Source organism: Numida meleagris, chromosome 24, assembly GCF_002078875.1.
Source record: "Numida meleagris isolate 19003 breed g44 Domestic line chromosome 24, NumMel1.0, whole genome shotgun sequence".
NCBI lineage: Eukaryota > Metazoa > Chordata > Aves > Galliformes > Numididae > Numida > Numida meleagris.
This window is the reverse complement of record NC_034432.1, coordinates 1,935,125-1,952,368: the sequence shown is the minus strand read 5'-3', so window position 1 is coordinate 1,952,368 and position 17,244 is coordinate 1,935,125. Positions and strand designations below refer to the sequence as shown.

At 55.3% G+C, this 17,244-nt stretch overlaps 2 protein-coding genes across 3 annotated transcripts; both read left to right on the top strand.

Moving 5' to 3' along the window:
- On the top strand, positions 3-16,805 carry LOC110387893 (selenium-binding protein 1-A-like). 2 transcript variants are annotated; one of them, XM_021376581.1, is made up of 12 exons: positions 3-3,009; positions 3,574-3,654; positions 3,764-3,876; positions 13,036-13,221; positions 13,328-13,448; positions 13,590-13,772; positions 14,443-14,621; positions 15,029-15,107; positions 15,188-15,309; positions 15,389-15,481; positions 15,959-16,077; positions 16,161-16,805. In XM_021376581.1, exons 1-12 carry the CDS (start codon positions 3,006-3,008, stop codon positions 16,321-16,323), a joined length of 1,443 nt encoding a protein of 480 aa, XP_021232256.1. In that variant the 5' UTR covers positions 3-3,005; the 3' UTR covers positions 16,324-16,805. The 2 variants fall into 2 exon arrangements, with proteins under 2 accessions (XP_021232256.1, XP_021232255.1); XM_021376580.1 differs by lacking the exons at positions 3-3,009; positions 3,574-3,654; positions 3,764-3,876 and adding exons at positions 10,098-10,264; positions 11,367-11,420; positions 12,844-12,956.
- On the top strand, positions 6,000-8,574 carry LOC110387895 (selenium-binding protein 1-like). The gene is made up of 7 exons (XM_021376584.1): positions 6,000-6,445; positions 6,621-6,799; positions 6,936-7,014; positions 7,126-7,247; positions 7,342-7,434; positions 7,571-7,689; positions 7,803-8,574. The coding sequence occupies exons 1-7, from the start codon at positions 6,394-6,396 to the stop codon at positions 7,963-7,965; spliced, it is 807 nt and encodes a 268-aa protein (XP_021232259.1). The 5' UTR covers positions 6,000-6,393; the 3' UTR covers positions 7,966-8,574.

The window sequence follows — 17,244 nt, the reverse complement described above, 5'->3', positions numbered from 1 at the left end:
AAGCCACCCTTGCTCCCACTGCAATTTCCTGAGCAGAGGAGCACTCAGAAACCCAGAGCCCATATAGGTATATATATATTTTTTTCCAACTATTTCCAACTGTGCGACCAAGTTCTGAACGCGGTGCTCCCCCCCACGGCCACACGAGGGCAGACCGCAACCTGTCCCTGCGCCGCAGCGCATCCATCCGCGCACACAGCGCACACAGCGCACACAGCGCACACAGCGCACACAGCGCGCAGGGAGCGCGACGCGACCCCGGATCGCAAACCAGAGAAGGAAGAGAAAAGCTTGCAGATCGTGGTGGTACTGACAACCCCTCCGCTGGCTGTAGGGAATTTTCTCAGGGAATGCAGTCAGAGGCCATTGGAAGCAGACTCCGGAATTTCAGCCATCAACCAGTGCCCACTTTTGGGAAATATTCCACTGTGCTGTGGATCCTTACACCAACGACTGAGCAGCGTCCCACCCACATTTGTCCAAGTGGAGTGGTGTCATGCAGCAAACAAACATAAGTTGGTGGATGTAGAGTAGGCTGCAGTATATAAGGAGCGTGAAAAGATGATCCTGAAATGTTCATTCAGCGTAGCGCAGAGGATTTACCCATTGGCCTAAATCCAACCTTACTTGCTAGCACATAAAACTCTGGGTCTGCACACACGATTTGACACTGTTTGTTGACATAATGATTTCTTGGGAAGTAATGTGGAGAAAGAAGTGAACAGACCCACCCTCGTGGAGCTCCTTCCAAGCTGCCTCTGTGTGTATCAGCACAGCTGTATTTGCTGGCATTAAAGAAAGTGATCTTCTGGGGGGCACAGCAGGGCGCAGTGCAGCTCACCTACTCCTCAATCAGTCACAACATTTCCCAGTATTCACTCATTCATTGCTAACTTGAGGTTGCAGATTCATTTGTAGTTCTGCTGCCAGCTCCTTTCCCGGACAAGTAATCTGCAGTGAGCACAAGAAGAGAGCGATATGTAATACAGCCCAGTTGTTAGCTTGGAAAGTTACAGAATGGAGAGGGGTTTCTGCTTCACCAAAGCCAGAGGAATCGTGATGAGAATCGCCACTAAAGAAACCCATTTTGCTCTGCTGCTTCAGTTTGCTGCTTACCTGGTAAAGACCAACATCCCGCTTTTGGGGCCAGGAGTGTAAGGAAGTGGCTTGCTACATACGGAGAAGTATGAAATGACTCTGCTCTGCATGTGTATTCCTGGTTTGCATTCTCATCTCCACGAGCAGATGATCATCAGACATTTTCAACCTCATTTTTTACAAACTTGGAGCCTGACTAACAGCAGTATTGGGAATTTGGACCTCTGGTGTCAACGAGCTGATCCGGCAGAAAGCTGCACCGCCAAGAAGTGACTCGGTGCCCAGTGTCCCTGTGGCTGCACACCATGGGGCCATTTGGTGGCAGCCCGAAGTTCTCATTACCCAGTGCCTGAAATCACAACCTGAGGATGTGGGTTTTTGATGGGCTTGTCTGGTTGTAGCTGTGGGCTGTAGTGGGGAAGGGTGGCCCCATCGCCCCCCGTGGATCTGCTCAGAGCTCTCTGTCCCATCCCTCCCCTGTCCCTCCTGCTCTGATGTGGGGGTTATGGATATGTTGCAAAGTTGTGCTGCTCTCCACTAACCATCGCTTTCTTGCTCGTTGCTGTTGCTGAGCCTGCTCTTCCCCTTCCTCCTATCAGGTTTAATTAGAAAATTCTACACCCCACAGCTTGGTTTTGTGAGGGATGCCAAAGACGTCACCGAGAAAAGCCAAATGCGATGACCAGCAAACTTTATTAATGAGTAAAAGACTAACGATCTTTCTAATTAGCAGTTATTCCTGTGCAAGAGGAAGGTGCAGTGAGACATGCAGCAAAAGCATGCTGTCAGGGCTGCAACTGACCCCTGAAACTGCCTCTGATGGAGCAGCAGCTGCTTCTTGTGCAGGGTTGTGCTTTGTGTCATCCAGGCAAATAATGACCATAGTGAGCCAGGTCCAAGGAATGAGCCTTTGGTCCTTCACTTGGGTCACAACAGCCCCATGCATTGATATGGGCTTGGGGCAGTGTTTGAAAGCTGCGCAGAGGAGAAGGATCTGGAGGTGTTAGCTGGCACCTGGCTGAACACAAGCCAGCAGTGTGCTCAAGTGGCCAAGGAGGCCAGTGGCATCCTGGCTTGTATCAGAAATAGTGCAGCCAGCAGCAGCAGGAGGTGATCATCCCATCCTCAAAACTGTTCCCAGGTAATGATGAAAGGACGAGGGTGACAGCCTCAAGTTGTGCCAGGAGAGGTCCAGATTTGATATTTGGAAAAACTTCTCAGGAAGAGTGCTGGTGCATTGGCACAGGCTGCCCAGGGAGGGGATGGAGTCACTGCCCCTGGAGCTGCTCAAGGTGCAGCTGTTACGTGGTGCAGGATTGCCCCAAAGCTTCATGGCTTCATCTCAGCCCTCAGCCAGAGACGTGCTGTCTGTCAGGGTCCAGATTTTGGTGGCCTCACTGAGCTCAAGGCTCGTAATTTCCAGCAGCTGCTGGTGGGGCCAATTATCTAGCTGGGCTTCTCATCCCTCACGTGGAATTTGCAAGCTCTGCACATTGGTATGGCTGGAACCTGGGGATGGGGGACGGCTGTTAATTAGCTGCTGTCCTGCCTGGGCCATGGAGGCCAGCAGAGCCTGGCCAAGTCCCACTGGGCATGAGCAGAGCCCCACAATCAGATAGGGTGGCTTGTGCTTGAGGAAAGGACCTGCACGGAGCAGCAGATTTTTCCTCTAGATTGCTGGGTAGCAAGGCGGAAACAAGCCACAGCGCTGGTCTGGCACCTCCCAATGCTTGGGAGCATTTGCTCCTCCCTTGGCAGCTTGCTCGGTGCCCCCCACCCCTTTGCCATGTATATAAGGCCCCTCAGAGCCCTGCCTCTACACATCCACTCCAGCGAGGCACACAGCAAGCTGCTCCTCCAGCTCCAGCACCTCCGTCTTGGTGAGAGTGAACCAGAAGGCCGTCAGCATGGGTAAGAACGCTCTGCAGCCTCCCTGGCACTCTGTTTCCAGGGGCCTCTCTGGGCTTTGAAAATCAATTTCCATTTGGCTGTGGGATCTGGGCTCCTCTTCTGCTGGGGAATTGCTAGAACACAAGCCAGAACTATTCTCCTTGCTAGACTTTCAGTGCTGACATGGTTCTCCATGTCAACTCTCTCTCCATCCCTGCTGATGGACCCGGGATGAGTGCAGGTCTCAGAGGATGCAGAAGGGAACGGAGCAGTGCCCTGATCTGTGATACCCCATGGACATGGTTTAGTGGGCATGGTAGTGATGGCTCAGTGGTTGGCCTTGATGATCTCAGTGGTCGTTTCCAGCCTTCATGATTCTATGGTACCCAGCAGCACCTGGAGGAGGATTCCTCTCCTGTACCTGAGATCTCTTGGTGCCACCACAAAAGGAGACGCTGGTTCCAGAGGTCCCTGTTGTCAGCCAGGGTGGGAGAAGCCCATTGAGTGGGACAGAGCCTTCTGAAATAGGCACCACTGAAGGACATGGATGTTTCCCATTTCATTCTTTTCTTTTTCTCACTTCAGACCGATGCAGAGTTCAGTGCTACCAGTACCCCAGCTGCCCGGATGTTGTGAAACCCAAGTGCTACCAGGCATGCTCTGAAGGTGGGTCTCTGTCTTAGCTTCAGTCTATAACTGAGAGTCTCCTGATGCTTTTATTTGCCTTTCTTGCTCTTTCATGGCATGTTCTAACAGAAGATTTCTGTGTACTTAGCTCCTAGAGAGGAGGTTGCATACGTGACATGTACTTACCGAGAAACAGGCATTGACCAGCCTGACTTCCTGGCCACCATTGATCTCAACCCCCGGTCTCCATATTACTGCCAGGTACCTGTGCCCAGACTTTTCTTGGGCTGATGACCAACTGCCGGCTCTGTCTTTCCAGATCCACAACAATTATTCTTTTCTGGTGTGGAAATTCTTTTGCTTGCCAACCACTCTGTTTATGCTTTCTGCCATCTCGTCTTTCTCGATCTTTCCATCTGTCTCTGGGTTGACTCTTGTCTCTCGATTCCTGTTTAAGCTGTTTGTCTCCTGGCTCTATCTTGAGAGTTTTGCCATGCACATCTTCTTCTTGCTTCTCCACTGGGGATATGCACCGAATTGAGATGCTGCCTGCTAGGAACCTCCTGCTGCCTCCACTGTCCTCTGTGTGCCTGAACCACATCGCTGCGACATCGCTGCACCTTGCTGCGACAAGGGAATGTTTGAGCACATGCTCTGAATCACCCTTCCAGCAGCTGCTCCTCAGGGACAATGGTGACTGCTGAGCCATTGAGGGTTCCCAGAACTCTGCAGGTCTCAGCGTGTTTCTGGTGCTCTGCAATTTCAGAGATGTTCTGTTATGCACCGCCCCAGCCTGTCTGCTCTCATCCCCAATGGGAAAGCATCTACCTGTCTCTGAAGGCTGCTAAGGCTGATTGACCACATCAAGGCTGTATTTATTACCAGATCAGTCCGCTATTGCAAGAGATTAGAAGAAAACACACTTTACAGAAAATACAGATTTCCAAAAGTTCAAAAGTCCAGTCCTAGGAGGATCTTGCAGAGGAACACACCTGATTTGTCAGGATGATAATCATCATTTCTTCACACGTAATTCTCTGAATTTTAATGCCATGGGGTGAGGAACTACTGAGTGAATCTTTCATAGCTCCACCCTGGTCAGCTGCACCCAGGACCCTCCAAAGGGCAGTGCACAGTGCAAGGAGCACAGAGCTCCTCCCTAAGTCTCTAGACAGTCCCAGCCACAGTCACAGGGAGGGTACAGAGTCAGAAATATCTGCCTGCATTAAAATCTCCTTTTCCTCCCACCCCCCCAGAATAAACCCTGACTCTACCTTTGACTGCCTAGGTGATCCACCGCCTGCCCATGCCCAACCTCAAAGACGAGCTGCATTGTTCGGGGTGGAGCGCTGGCAAAGTCTGCTTTGACAATATCACAACGAAAAACAACAAGCTGATTCTCCCCTGTTTGATTTCTTCCCGTATTTACGTGGTGGATGTGGGTTCACAGTGCCAGGCTCCCACAGTGTGTAAGGTATGCCTGGACTGACTCCAGCAAGTTGTTGCAAATAGGTTGTGAGCTGGTGCTTCTGGAGTAACACAGCGGGGGAAGGTCCTCCCCTCTTCTTCTCTCACCCCCTTGTTTTAGAGAGGTGGGGCATGTTTCCCTCTCACCTCTCTCCATCAGACCAAAGAAGACTCCCATCATCACTTTCTTCCCTACTGCATTCAGGGAGTGTCCAGTAACTGGAGATCATGTCACACACCCCATACCAGTACCCCTCATAGAGAGGTGGACAAATGAGCTCTTGCCCATTGGCTGTTGTTCCATACGTGTTGTCCGTGAAAAGGAGAGCTCAGTGGCTGCTCTTCTTCTTTCCAAGCATGAGCAAGGCCACCTGGTATTTTCAGAAGCCCCATATGGTAAAAAGCTCTGCCTTTTTCACCCCAAAAGGGTGAAATGAGCTGATCAGTCAGAGGTTTACATGTGTGTCCCCTTGTTTTTCAGATGATTGAGCCAGTGGATGTCTTCTGGAAGTGCAACAAGGGCCACCTTTGTGTAGTTCACAGTCTGCCCAATGGTGACATTCTGATCGCCAACATGGGGGATGCAGCTGGCCATGGGAAAGGTATTTTTTCTCTTGATCATTCCAATAACATGATTCTTGTTAGAAAAATAAGAGGCTTACAACCCACAGAATTCCAGAGTTTCAAACATCAAATGAGAGTTAACTGTTGAGAACTCAGAGTATTTCTTTGCAGCTATGGCAGCTACAAGAACCATAACTGCCCACAGGCATGAGGTGCAGCATGGGGAAATGAAGAGAAGTGCTAGAGGAATAGCTGCCCTCTGCAGATCCATGCAGTCAGTCTCACTGCCTGAGCAAGGGTTCATCCATCCCTGCTTAAGAAAGGGGAGATGGAGTGAGCTCAGCCGGCATGGGTATCTCGGTCACTGCATGCACACTAAAGCGAAGAACTGGGATCTGAAGTTGGGATCGATTTTTGGTCCAGAAAATTCTGCACAGCTCAGATGGAAAGCTGCACTACACATGGTCTTACACAAAATAAAAAGCTGTAGAGTCTTTGCAGCTGAGTATCTCAGGGCAGAAAGCATTCAGAGGAGCTTGGTCTTTGGAGTTATGGAAATACACCATCCATCCTTCGTATTTAGAGCGATCCGTTGTGCTTCCCTCTGGTGCCACAGGTGGATTTATTGTGCTGGATGGAGAGACCTTTGAGCTGAAGGGAAACTGGGAACATGAGTGTGAGGTCCCCTCAACGGGCTATGACTTCTGGTACCAGCCGCGCCACAACGTTCTCATCAGCACTGCCGGAATGGTCCCAAGAATTGCAGGATGTGGATTTAACCCCGATGATCTGAAGAAAGGTGAGGGAACGCGTTTGGAGGTGCTGGGCCAGAGCTCACCGGGTGCATGGGCGGATGCAGACGTGCTCATAGTATGGGCTGGAGATGGAGACAGGGGACAGGCAGAGCGTGTGTAGGCATCACCCGTCCCCAGGGCTGCCCTCCCCTCCTGTGACTCGCTTCTCCTTCTCCTCAGGGGTCTTTGGGCGCCGCCTGAACGTGTGGAATCTGTCCTGCCGCACCCTGACGCAGTGCTTCGACCTGGGGGAGGACTCCTTGCCCCTGAGCGTTAAGTTCCTCCACAACCCCGATGCTGCCGAGGGCTACGTCAGCTGTGCCCTGAGCGGCATCGTCTACCGCTTCTACAAGTGCGAGGCAAGTGCTGTGCCAGCAGCCCCACGGCCCCGGCTCTGGGACCGGCTGAGGCTCCCCTGATGGAGGGCTGGGAGCTGAACGGCAGCGAGGAATCCCAGCCTGGCCGCTGGTGTCAGACGATGTGTTTCTTGCACAGAGAGACAGCTGGGCCGTGGATGAGGCCATCCAGATACCAGCCAAGGACGTGTCGGGGTGGATTCTCCCCAAGATGCCGGGTGAGCGTGCCCTCCGTGCTGCTCCCCGTTTCCTGCCGGCGCGCTGAGCTGTGCAGGATGTCTCCTGGGGATGCTGCCTCACCCACAGCTCTTTCTTTTGTGCCCTGCCAGCCTTCCCTAGCGACCTGGTCATTTCCCTGGACGACAAGTACCTGTACCTCTGCAACTGGCTGCACGGGGACATCCGCCAGTACGAGATCTCCCGGAACTGCAAGCCCCGGCTGGTGGGACAGGTGAGGTGGGGGCAGGAGGGTGCACTCGTGGTTCCGTAGCAGTGGGTGGTGGTGCTCAGGCACCAAACCACGCGTCTCCTTGCCTTGCCTACAGGTGTTTGTGGGAGGCAGCATCCTGCGAGGCGGGCCCGTGACGGTGTGCAGAGATGAAGAGCTGAAGTGCCAGCCGGAGCCCTTGGTGATCAAGGTGAGCGCTGCGGCTCTGCGCTACGGCGTCCTCTGGGCTTTGGCTCTGCTCTGCTCTCTGTTTTGCTGCTCCTGCTTTTGCTCATCTGCTGAAAGGAAGGAGCCAGCGACATCACTGCTCTCTGTTGTGCCTCCAGTGCAAGAGGGTGTACGGCGGCCCTGCTAAGATCCAGCTCAGCGTGGATGGCAAGAGGCTGTACGTCACCAACTCCTTCTACAGCACTTGGGACAAGCAGTTCTACCCGAACCTGGTCAAGTAAGAGACCTCCGGGAGGAGAAGGGCCTCTCTTGGGTGCCCCCGTGGGTGGGAATGGGAAGGGTCATGCAGCGCTGCTCTGGTCTGCAATGCTGCTCCATCGCCCCTCGCAGGGAAGGCTCTGTCATGCTGCAGATCGATGTGGACACGGAGAAAGGAGGCCTGACGGTGAACAAGAACTTCCTGGTGGATTTTGGAAAGGAACTCAACGGGCCTTGCCTTGCCCACGACATCCGCTTCCCTTCCGGAGACTCCACCTCTGACATCTTGGCCTAGGTGCCGTGGAAGTGGATCCCTTCTTCTCTCTAGTCTTTATGCAGCCACCAAACAGAGCGTAGGGTGATTGGGTTGGGGGCCCCGTTCCTTGCTGGAATCTACCTTTCTGCAGCCAGGCCAGGCAGCCTTTGCTTTCCGTGCACACAACTCCCTGGGAGTGCTTCCCAGGGCTGAGCTCAGGTCCTTGCTCAGACTTAGAGCCATGCACTACGCACAGCGCCTTTCGGGCGATGTCTGCATCCTCGCCGTGCCATTCAGAGCCTGCTGGAAGCTGTTGGGCTCCCTGTCACGATTTGGAGCTTGCTCTCACGTGCTAATGAAGGCCAGAGAAGGTGAAGTGCCCACATTGTCTGAGTTGCTGTTCTTCAGCCACGTTTGTTCCTGGGTAGTCCTTCCCTGGCACAGGGGCACATGGAACTCGCTGGCACATGCCAGTGCCTGGGCCAGAAGGTGTTGTGTTGCTGAAGGAGTGCAAAGTGCTCCAATCAGAAAGGGATGCCTGTTTCCTGAGGCTGGTTTTCTTGTGTTCTGCTTCAAACATGAATAAAAGTCTTCTTTGCATCACCTTGGTTCTCACGTCTTCCTTCATGGAAGGATCTTTATCTGCAGATGCCAGAGCCCCATCACGCAATAGAAGCCTGCTTGTTGAGCAGGACAGCAATCACTGCCCCAGGGATGCGCAGCGCAAACCCTACTGCACACCCACCCATGTTCCCATTAGGCCCGTTTGCCTCGAGACTCTCCACAAAGGCACAATTTGCAGCCATAATTAGTTTGGAGACTGCACAAATTAGGGGATAGAGAGTATGCTTCTAAGTTTCAGCCTTTCATGTTCTTGGAAGAACACAACTTCATTGCCTTCCTTCACGCTTCCCAGAGTCAAAGTTATGGCACCCTTCATGTTCCTAGGAGGAAAGTAAGCCTCCAAAATGAGGTGTGCAGGACTTCTGGAAGAACTCGCCCTCTGGGGTGGGCTCTTCTCTCCTGGACGAGAGAGGATGATGTGAGATGAGATCCTGAGCTCCGGGTGGAGAACCTCGGGTGGGAGACATTGCTGGGTGCAGTGGATGTGGGCACTGTGCTTCAGGCATGGGCCTGTTCCCAGGCCTTTGGGTCCTGACGTATGTCTTTGGAGAACATGGCCCTTTGCTCATGTGGCTGTTCACTTATGCATGTAGTCTGAACATGGGACAGGGCAGCACTGAGTCTGTGTACGGGCTGGGGGATAAGAGGCAGGAGGGCTGCGGATGGGGAAGGGTCTGAAGGCAAGGTGTGTGAAGAGCTGCTGAGGTTCATCGGTTTGTTTGGCCCAGAGCAGCTGGGGAGGCTGAGGGGAGGCCTCATGGTGGCATGCAGCTCCTCATGGCCCTGCATCTCCTTTATCCTACAGCCCCTCGAGGCCCTACAGCTCTTCATGGCCCTACAGCCCCTCATGTCCCTCTTGTTCCTCATGGCCCTACAGCTCCTCAAGGCCCTACTGCTCCTCATGGCCCCACAGCTCCCATCACGGTTCCAAGCACACAAAGAAATCAGACGAGCCCCAGGAGGTGGAGGTGGGGCAGGAGGCCTAGATGCTGCATCCATGGGCCTTTCTGTTGCCAGTCTTTGGGTGGAGAGGGCTTTGTGTCCAGGCTCTCCCCCTGGGGTGGGCGCTGAGGACAGGACAGGAACCTGCAGGTGAAGCTTTGCCCGAGGCAGCAGCCGACGTCGGATGTGTCATGGGGAAACCTGCTGCATCGCTTCTCCCATCCCCGTCGCACGGCAAGCACTCACCCTGCAATTATAAGAAACCCAGTCCCCACTTTTAATTTTCACTTGGCGATTAATATCTGCAACCTCATTAAGTTATTTATTTCTGCAGTTGGGAGTGTCAGCGCTCGCCTGTGTCTCACTGGGGGGCACCGCACGGGGAAGCTCCCGACAGCACTTCCAGGAGGCACCCACAGGAGAGGGGCTGCCCCATTTCTCCCCGTGCCCGAAATCCCCTCTGCATTCTCAGTGTGTGCACTGCGGAGTGCAGCCACCACCAGGCGCCTTCCATCCGTGGGAGGAGAGGAGGTTCTGAAATACTTCCCCGCACATTTCCAGCGCTGCCCCGGTGCCTCCCACACCCCGGGGCGTGGGGATCCTCCCTCGGTGTCCTTTTCACACCAGCCCTCTCCCCATTGCTCTCCCTATATATTGCAGCCCCGCGGAGACGCGTCTCCTCACCAACGTGCTCCGGGCAGCAGCATGCAGGCGGAACCAGCTCCTTGCATTCCCCACCAGAAGATGATGTCCAGCACAGCCTCCGGCTCTGGTAAGTGACCTCTCTGCGTACATGGGGCTGTGGTGGCCGGCTGCCCGCTCGCTCTGCTCTGAGCTCCTCCAAATCTCCTCCTGGAGGTTCTGTTCCTGGGACACCCTGAAAGCATAAAGCTTTTCACACGTGGGGATGAGTGTGGTGTTTCCTCTGCCTGGAGAGGGTTCCTTTTCTCCTCTGCCAGGTAGCATTTAGGCATACTGATAATTAAAAGCGTTCTAACCGCTTTTCGTCCACTTATTCCCGTTTTTATGCATCTGTAACATACTGTGCCATGCCTTGGCAGGGAGCCCTCAGTGCAAAGTTTGGGTTTGGTGGGGCATTTTCCGCAGGGGAAGGGAGAAGGGGAGGCTCCACGGTGCTCCGGGTGAGGAGCAGCAGCCCCGTGCCCTGTGCTTCACGCAGAACATGCTCTCCTCAGGGAGAAAACCTTCAAAAGCAAACAAGAAACTGAGTCAGCAAAGCTGAGTTGTAAGGTTTGATGTGGGTTTTCTCCCTCTCCTCAGGCTTGCCATCATAAATGGGGAAGAACAGAAACAGAATCACAGAATCCTTTGAGTTAGAAGGGGCTCTTAAACGGTTTATAAGGATTTATAAGGACCCTTCCAATCCAACCATTCCACGGTTGACCTTTAAGGACCTTTCCAGCCCAACCATCCCATGGTTCCATGGATGATCATTAAGGCCACAGAATCAGAATCACAGAATTATTTGAGTTGGAAGGGACCCTTAAAGACAGTCCAGTCCAACCCCCCACAACAAACAGGGACATCCACAGCTCCATCAGGTGCTCAGCGCCCAGTCCACCTGATCTTTAATGCCTTTTGGAGGAATCCTTTTGGAGGCAGTGAGCCTGGGGACTTGTTTGGGTGCATGTGGGCAGCCTGGTTCACCCTGGAGGTCCACCTTCATCTTCGGAGACCTCATGGTGGGGGCTGGAGGACCATTGCCTGCCTTGCCTGGGGCTGATGATGTCCCACTGCCGCGGGGGCTGCTCTCGGACCACAGTGGCTCCAACAAGGCACTCAGCCTTTGCCAGAAAAGGCTTTCAAAACTCTCACTGCCATCTTCTTGCCATTCCTTCTTGTTCCTAATGCAGCCCAGTGTGGAGCATGTGGTCCCGGCTACGCCTCTCCTCTGGACGCAATGAAAGGTGAGTGCAATGCGCGGGGATTGGGGACGAGCCCTGTGCTGGCGCCTGGTGAAGGTGAAGATGACAGAGATGCTTTCAAGGTGTTATCAATGAACTCCATCCACAGAGGAGGTTCCCAGCAGGTGCTAGGGAAGCATTCGTCCTGGGGCCAAGCTTCAGTTGCATCACGCTGTCAGAACCTTTCATACTTCAGAATAGCTTGGGATGGGCCACAACCTGCACGAAGCCACCCGAGGCTTTGCAGGGCAGAACCAAATGAGGGAGTTTCCCAGAGGGAATGGTATTGCTGCGAGCCCACCACCAGGAGCTAAAACCACTCCGATCTGCAGGGAGTGAAAAGGCTGGGAGGGAATTTCCGGATTTTCTGGACACCCTCGGGAACACGGCGTCACGCTCTGCTCCGGGTGACTGCACAGAACCTCCTGCAGTAAAATCCGCCCTCCCAAGATGCTTGCTTGGGTGCTTTGCCTGGAAATCCTTCTGGCTGCGCTGCCAGAACTCCGTGCTCTCGTGTGAAGAGCTCAGGGAAAGCGTCACCTGCTGCAGTCCCTCCCTTAATCCTCTTCCCCAGCGCTTAGCAAGCACAACTCCGAAACTTCAGTCCTGGAGCTCAGTGCTGCTCTGTGATTCCCATCCCCGAAACATCTTTCAGCAAAGCAAACAACAGCGAAGAACTGAGTATTTAAAGACTGATAAAGGGCTGATAAAGGCACAGTGCTGAAAAGGCAGCAGCTATTGCTGCTTTGGATCAGCTCCAAGCTCCCAGATCACCTCTCCCTGTTTTCCACCTCTTTCTCCTCCTCAGCATTTCTCAGACCAGTTCCTCCCCCTCGCTTGGCTTGGCTTTGCTTTGTCAGCACTTTTTGATGTGGGTACCACCCCCGCAGGGTGAGGAGGCGGAGGGGTTGGGGTGCTGTGGGTCCCCGGGTGCAGTCACCATGCTCTGCCCGGGAGCCAGCAGAGCTGTCACTGCTCAGTGGGATCTTTGGGACACATGGGGGACCTCGTGCCCTTGGCTTCAGCCTGATGAGCATTCCACCTTTGCACTTCTCATGTATTTTTAAGGCTTGATGGAAATGGTGGAAATGAGACACACAGAATCATAGAAAATCTTGAGCTGGAATGGACCCCATAGAACAACCCAAATTGGAAGGGACCCGAGCTGGAAGGATCATTGAGTCCAACTCCTGGCTCCACACAGCACCACCCCAAAATCAGACCCTATGTCTGAGAACACAGCACAATTTGGTTCATGAGACCGGTGGGGTGACCCAAGGCCATGGCAAACCACAGGGAGGAGGACACCCCAAACCCAACGAGCCCAGCCCCCCAGGGCAGCCACCTCCAGCGCCCGGCTGGCAGGGACATGGGAATCCGGCTGTTCCTGCTAACACTGATGCAACCAATGTTTCTATCTTGAAAGGTCCGCGGGAGGAGATCGTGTACGTGCCCTGCATCTACAGGAACACGGGCAGGGACAAACCCGACTTTCTGGCCACTGTGGATGTTGACCCCAGGTCTCCGCACTATAGCCAGGTACCAAAGGCTTCATCTCAGCACTGAACGGGTGGCAGTGACCAACCCACCCGGTGCGAGTGGGACTGGGGCTTTGCAGGTGATCCACCGCCTGCCCATGCCCAACCTGGGGGATGAGCTGCACCACTCGGGCTGGAACACCTGCAGCAGCTGCTTTGGGGACACCACCAAGAAGAGGAACCGCCTGATCCTCCCCAGCCTGATCTCCTCCCGCATCTATGTGGTAGATGTGGGAACTGACCCACGAGCTCCCAGGCTCTTCAAGGTACCTTGGAGGCCGTGCTGGCCCCACCAGCCCTGAGAACCCAGTGAGTGCTGTACCACCTGGGACAGCTCATGGAGGAGCTGCTGGTGCCTGCGCAATCCTACAGGTCATCAATCCGGAGGACGTCTTCTGGCAGTGCGACCTGGGCTACCCGCACACCTCCCATTGCCTGGGCAGCGGCGAGGTGATGATCAGCACGCTGGGAGACCCGGCCGGCAACGGGAAAGGTACGGGGCCGGGCGAGCGGTCCCATATCCAGCGCCATCCCAAGATGTCTGCAACACCTCACTCTGTATTCTGTTGTCTTACAACACACGGTTCATCCGAGTGGTTTCCTCACCACCAAGGCATGTTTGGTTTTCCTCCAGGTGGCTTTATTCTGTTGGATGCAGAGACCTTTGAGATCAAGGGGAACTGGGAGAAGGGCGACAAAAACCCACCGATGGGTTACGACTTCTGGTACCAACCGCGCCACAATGTCCTGATCAGCACGGAGTGGGGAATCCCAAAGTGCCTGGGATATGGGTTTAACCCAAATGACCTGAAGAAAGGTGAGGAAATTGTTGTCGAAGTACTCCAGGGGAGAGGTGCTGAGCAGCACTGCCACAAGGACGAATTTCAGCCCTCTTCTGCCGGTCTAGCAGATGTAGAGCACTCTGTCTGAGGCAGACTGCTTGCTGTCTTTCACACAAATTCCCAGAGCTCACTTGGATTTAATGTGAATGCACTTTGGCTGCAAGCAGCAGTGCTTCCACCCAAGTGCTGCTACTGAGCAGTAGCGCATGGGGTTGGATTTCAGCTGTGGGGATGAGGGGTGAACCCCCACCTCAGCCTGACACCCCCAGAGGTGGCTCTGCCCTTTGGGTCTCCTCCTCATGAGATTCTTCCCTGGTGGGACCCCAACAGGAGTGATGTTACGTGGCTCTTCAGGCCATGGTTTAGTTGGCATTCTGGTGATGGGTTGACCACCGTGTCAAGATCATCGAGTTCACCATGGGTTGAACTTGATGTTCTTGGAGGCCTTTTCCAACCTTAATGATTCTATGAATGGGGACAGGGTGATGGTTGGATTTTGTGATCTCAGAGGTCTTTTCCAACCTTAATAACTCGATGATTCCGTCAACTGCTCTGGGGACCATAGAGCTCACCTGGGCCCATGGCACGTCTGCTGGTGGCCCCATTCCCCACAGCGTCCCCTCTGAACCCCCTGCCCCCTCCCAGGGCGCTACGGCCGCCGCCTCAATGTGTGGGACTGGACGACCCACACCTACGTGCAGGCCATCGACGTGGGCGAGGACGCGGCGCCGCTGGAGATTCGCTTCCTGCACAATCCCGATGCAGCCGAGGGCTTCGTGGGCTGCACCATCAGCAGCGCCATCCACCGCTTCTACAAGACCGAGGTACGCACTGGGAGGGTGCTGTCCCCACATTGGGACGCGAGCCGGGCTGCAGCTGCAGGACCTGTTCTGACTAGCAGTGGTTTATGCTGGGATGAAGGGATTCAGAGGATTTAAACCTTTGTTGTGGATTTACCACAGCACGAGCAATGTTCTCAGTGTTTATTGTGTGTAACAACAAACCGGACGAGGAGAACCTCTTTGACCAAACCAGTTAATCCAGTTGGAAAGCCAGACAGGTTCCTGGCCCCCACAGCCCTGCCCCAGGCCCCAGCTCCTCTGCTGGCCCTATAGAACCAGACGTGAGGTTTCCTGCAGCATTCCAATGGTGGATGTGCATGAGGCGTCCCCCACCTTGGGGTCTTTTCCTGCCCGCTCTGAGCCCTGCGGGGCCATGCTCTGTCCCGCAGTGTGGTGACTGGGCAGCCGAGAAGGTGATCCAGGTCCCCAGCAAGAAGGTGGAGGGCTGGCTGCTCCCGGACATGCCAGGTGAGTGTGTCCCCACGAGCGGCTGTGTACCCACTGCCCGCCGTGCTGCTCATGTGCGACTGTGCCATGCCGTCCCCAAGGCTTCATCACCGACATCCTCATCTCGCTGGACGACAGGTTCCTCTACTTCAGCAATTGGCTGCACGGCGATGTCCGCCAGTACGACATCTCCGACACCCACAGGCCCAGGCTGGTGGGACAGGTGAGGCAGCGGCCAGCTCACCCCATTGCCTGGGGGGTGACCAGCCCCGTGCCACCGCTGTGTCACCTCTGTCTCGCAGGTCTTTGTGGGGGGCAGCATCTCCAAAGGAGGGCCTGTGGTCGTGCTCAGAGATGAGGAGCTGCAGAGCCAACCGGAGCCCTTTGTCATCCAGGTGAGCTCCACTTTGCTCTTCCCACCTCCACCTTGAGCCTCCAACTACGTGGGGCTGCGGTGGTGAGGATGGGGAGCATCCAGTCCCTGTGGTCCTGCTCCACCGCGTTCAACGAGATGACATCACAGCCGGGTGGCAAGGCTGGGTGGCTTTCTGCCATGTCCCATGGAACAACAGCATGGCTGGGTGGCAAGGACCCCCTGCTTCTGCTTCATTGTGTCCCATGGGATGACACCATGGCCAAGTGTCAAGATTCTGGTGGTTCTCCACCGGGTCCCATGGGATGACACCATGGTTGGGTGGCATGGACCCTGTGTTTCTCTACCGTGACCCATGGGATGACACCACAGCTGTGTGGTGAGGTCCTGGTTATTCTCCATCACGTCCCATGCGACAATACCATGGTCGGGCACAGAGGACCCTCTGTTTCTGCTCCACCATCCCCTGCTCACCGCATCTCCCCTCCGCCTCCCGCAGGGCAAGAAGGTGCCGGGCGGCCCCCAGATGATCCAGCTCAGCCTGGACGGGAAGCGGCTCTACGTCACCACGTCGCTGTACAGCGCCTGGGACCGGCAGTTCTACCCCGACCTCATCAGGTGGGAGCGGGCGGGCGCCCGGCGGCGGTGCTCACCGTGACGGGAGAGGCTGTGCCCCCTGACCCCCCCGCCTCCCCTCGCAGGGAAGGCTCCGTCATGCTGCAGATCGACGTGGACACAGAGAAGGGCGGCTTGACCGTCAACCACGACTTCCTGGTGGATTTCGGGAAGGAGCCGGGCGGGCCCTGCATGGCGCACGAGATGCGCTACCCCGGCGGGGACTGCACCTCTGACATTTGGGTTTAGGGCCACCCGCCGCCACCTCCTGCTGGTGGGCGCTGCCCCACATCGCAGCTTTGCCATCAGCCAAACTCCTGCAGCCGTACCAGTGCTGAGGGCACAGCGGGACGGTGAAACTGGAGCTCCACCCAAAAAGCTTCCTGCGCCCCACACTGCGCGCCCCATATCCTGCATCCCATATCCCATACCCCACATCTCTCCTCCTGCATCCAGCACCCCTCACCTCGCATCCCACAGCCCACAGCTCACATCCCATACCCCACATTCCCCTACCTTGCATCTTGCACCCTACACCCTGCTCCCCGTATCCCATACCCCGCACCCCACATCCCACATCTGCATCCCAGCCCACTCCTGGAGCCCTGCAGCCCCCAAGTTCCTCCCATGCCAAAAATCACACTGCACAGCTGTGTGGGAGAGGGTGCAGTGATCAGCCCCGAGCACCCCACAGCTGGGCCCCGCAATAAAGCAGAGACCTCTGCACCACCGCTCCTCATCTCTGTCCTTTTCTTTAACTTCGTTTGTTCCCCAAAAGCTGAGCCCTGTTGGTGCGCATGCACACACTGCAGGCCCACGCTGCATGGACAGTGCACACATGTACACTGCACTGCACACACACATACTGCACTCATGAATGCATTGCACGCGCTGCATGCACAGTGCATGCGCGCACACACTAAACGCATGCACACGCTGCACACTGCACGCACACTGCACGCACACTGCACGCATATTGCTCGCGCACTGCACACGCTGCACGCGCACCTCTCGTTTACCCCCCCAGGTCCCCTCCCTTGGCTCCACCAATCAGGAGCTGTTGCTAGGCAGACTTCAGCTCGCGCCCTGCCGCTCAACGGCTCAGCCCCGCTTGTATCCGGGTAGGACAGACGCGAGCAGCCAATCACATTAAAGCGCGGCGCAGTATCC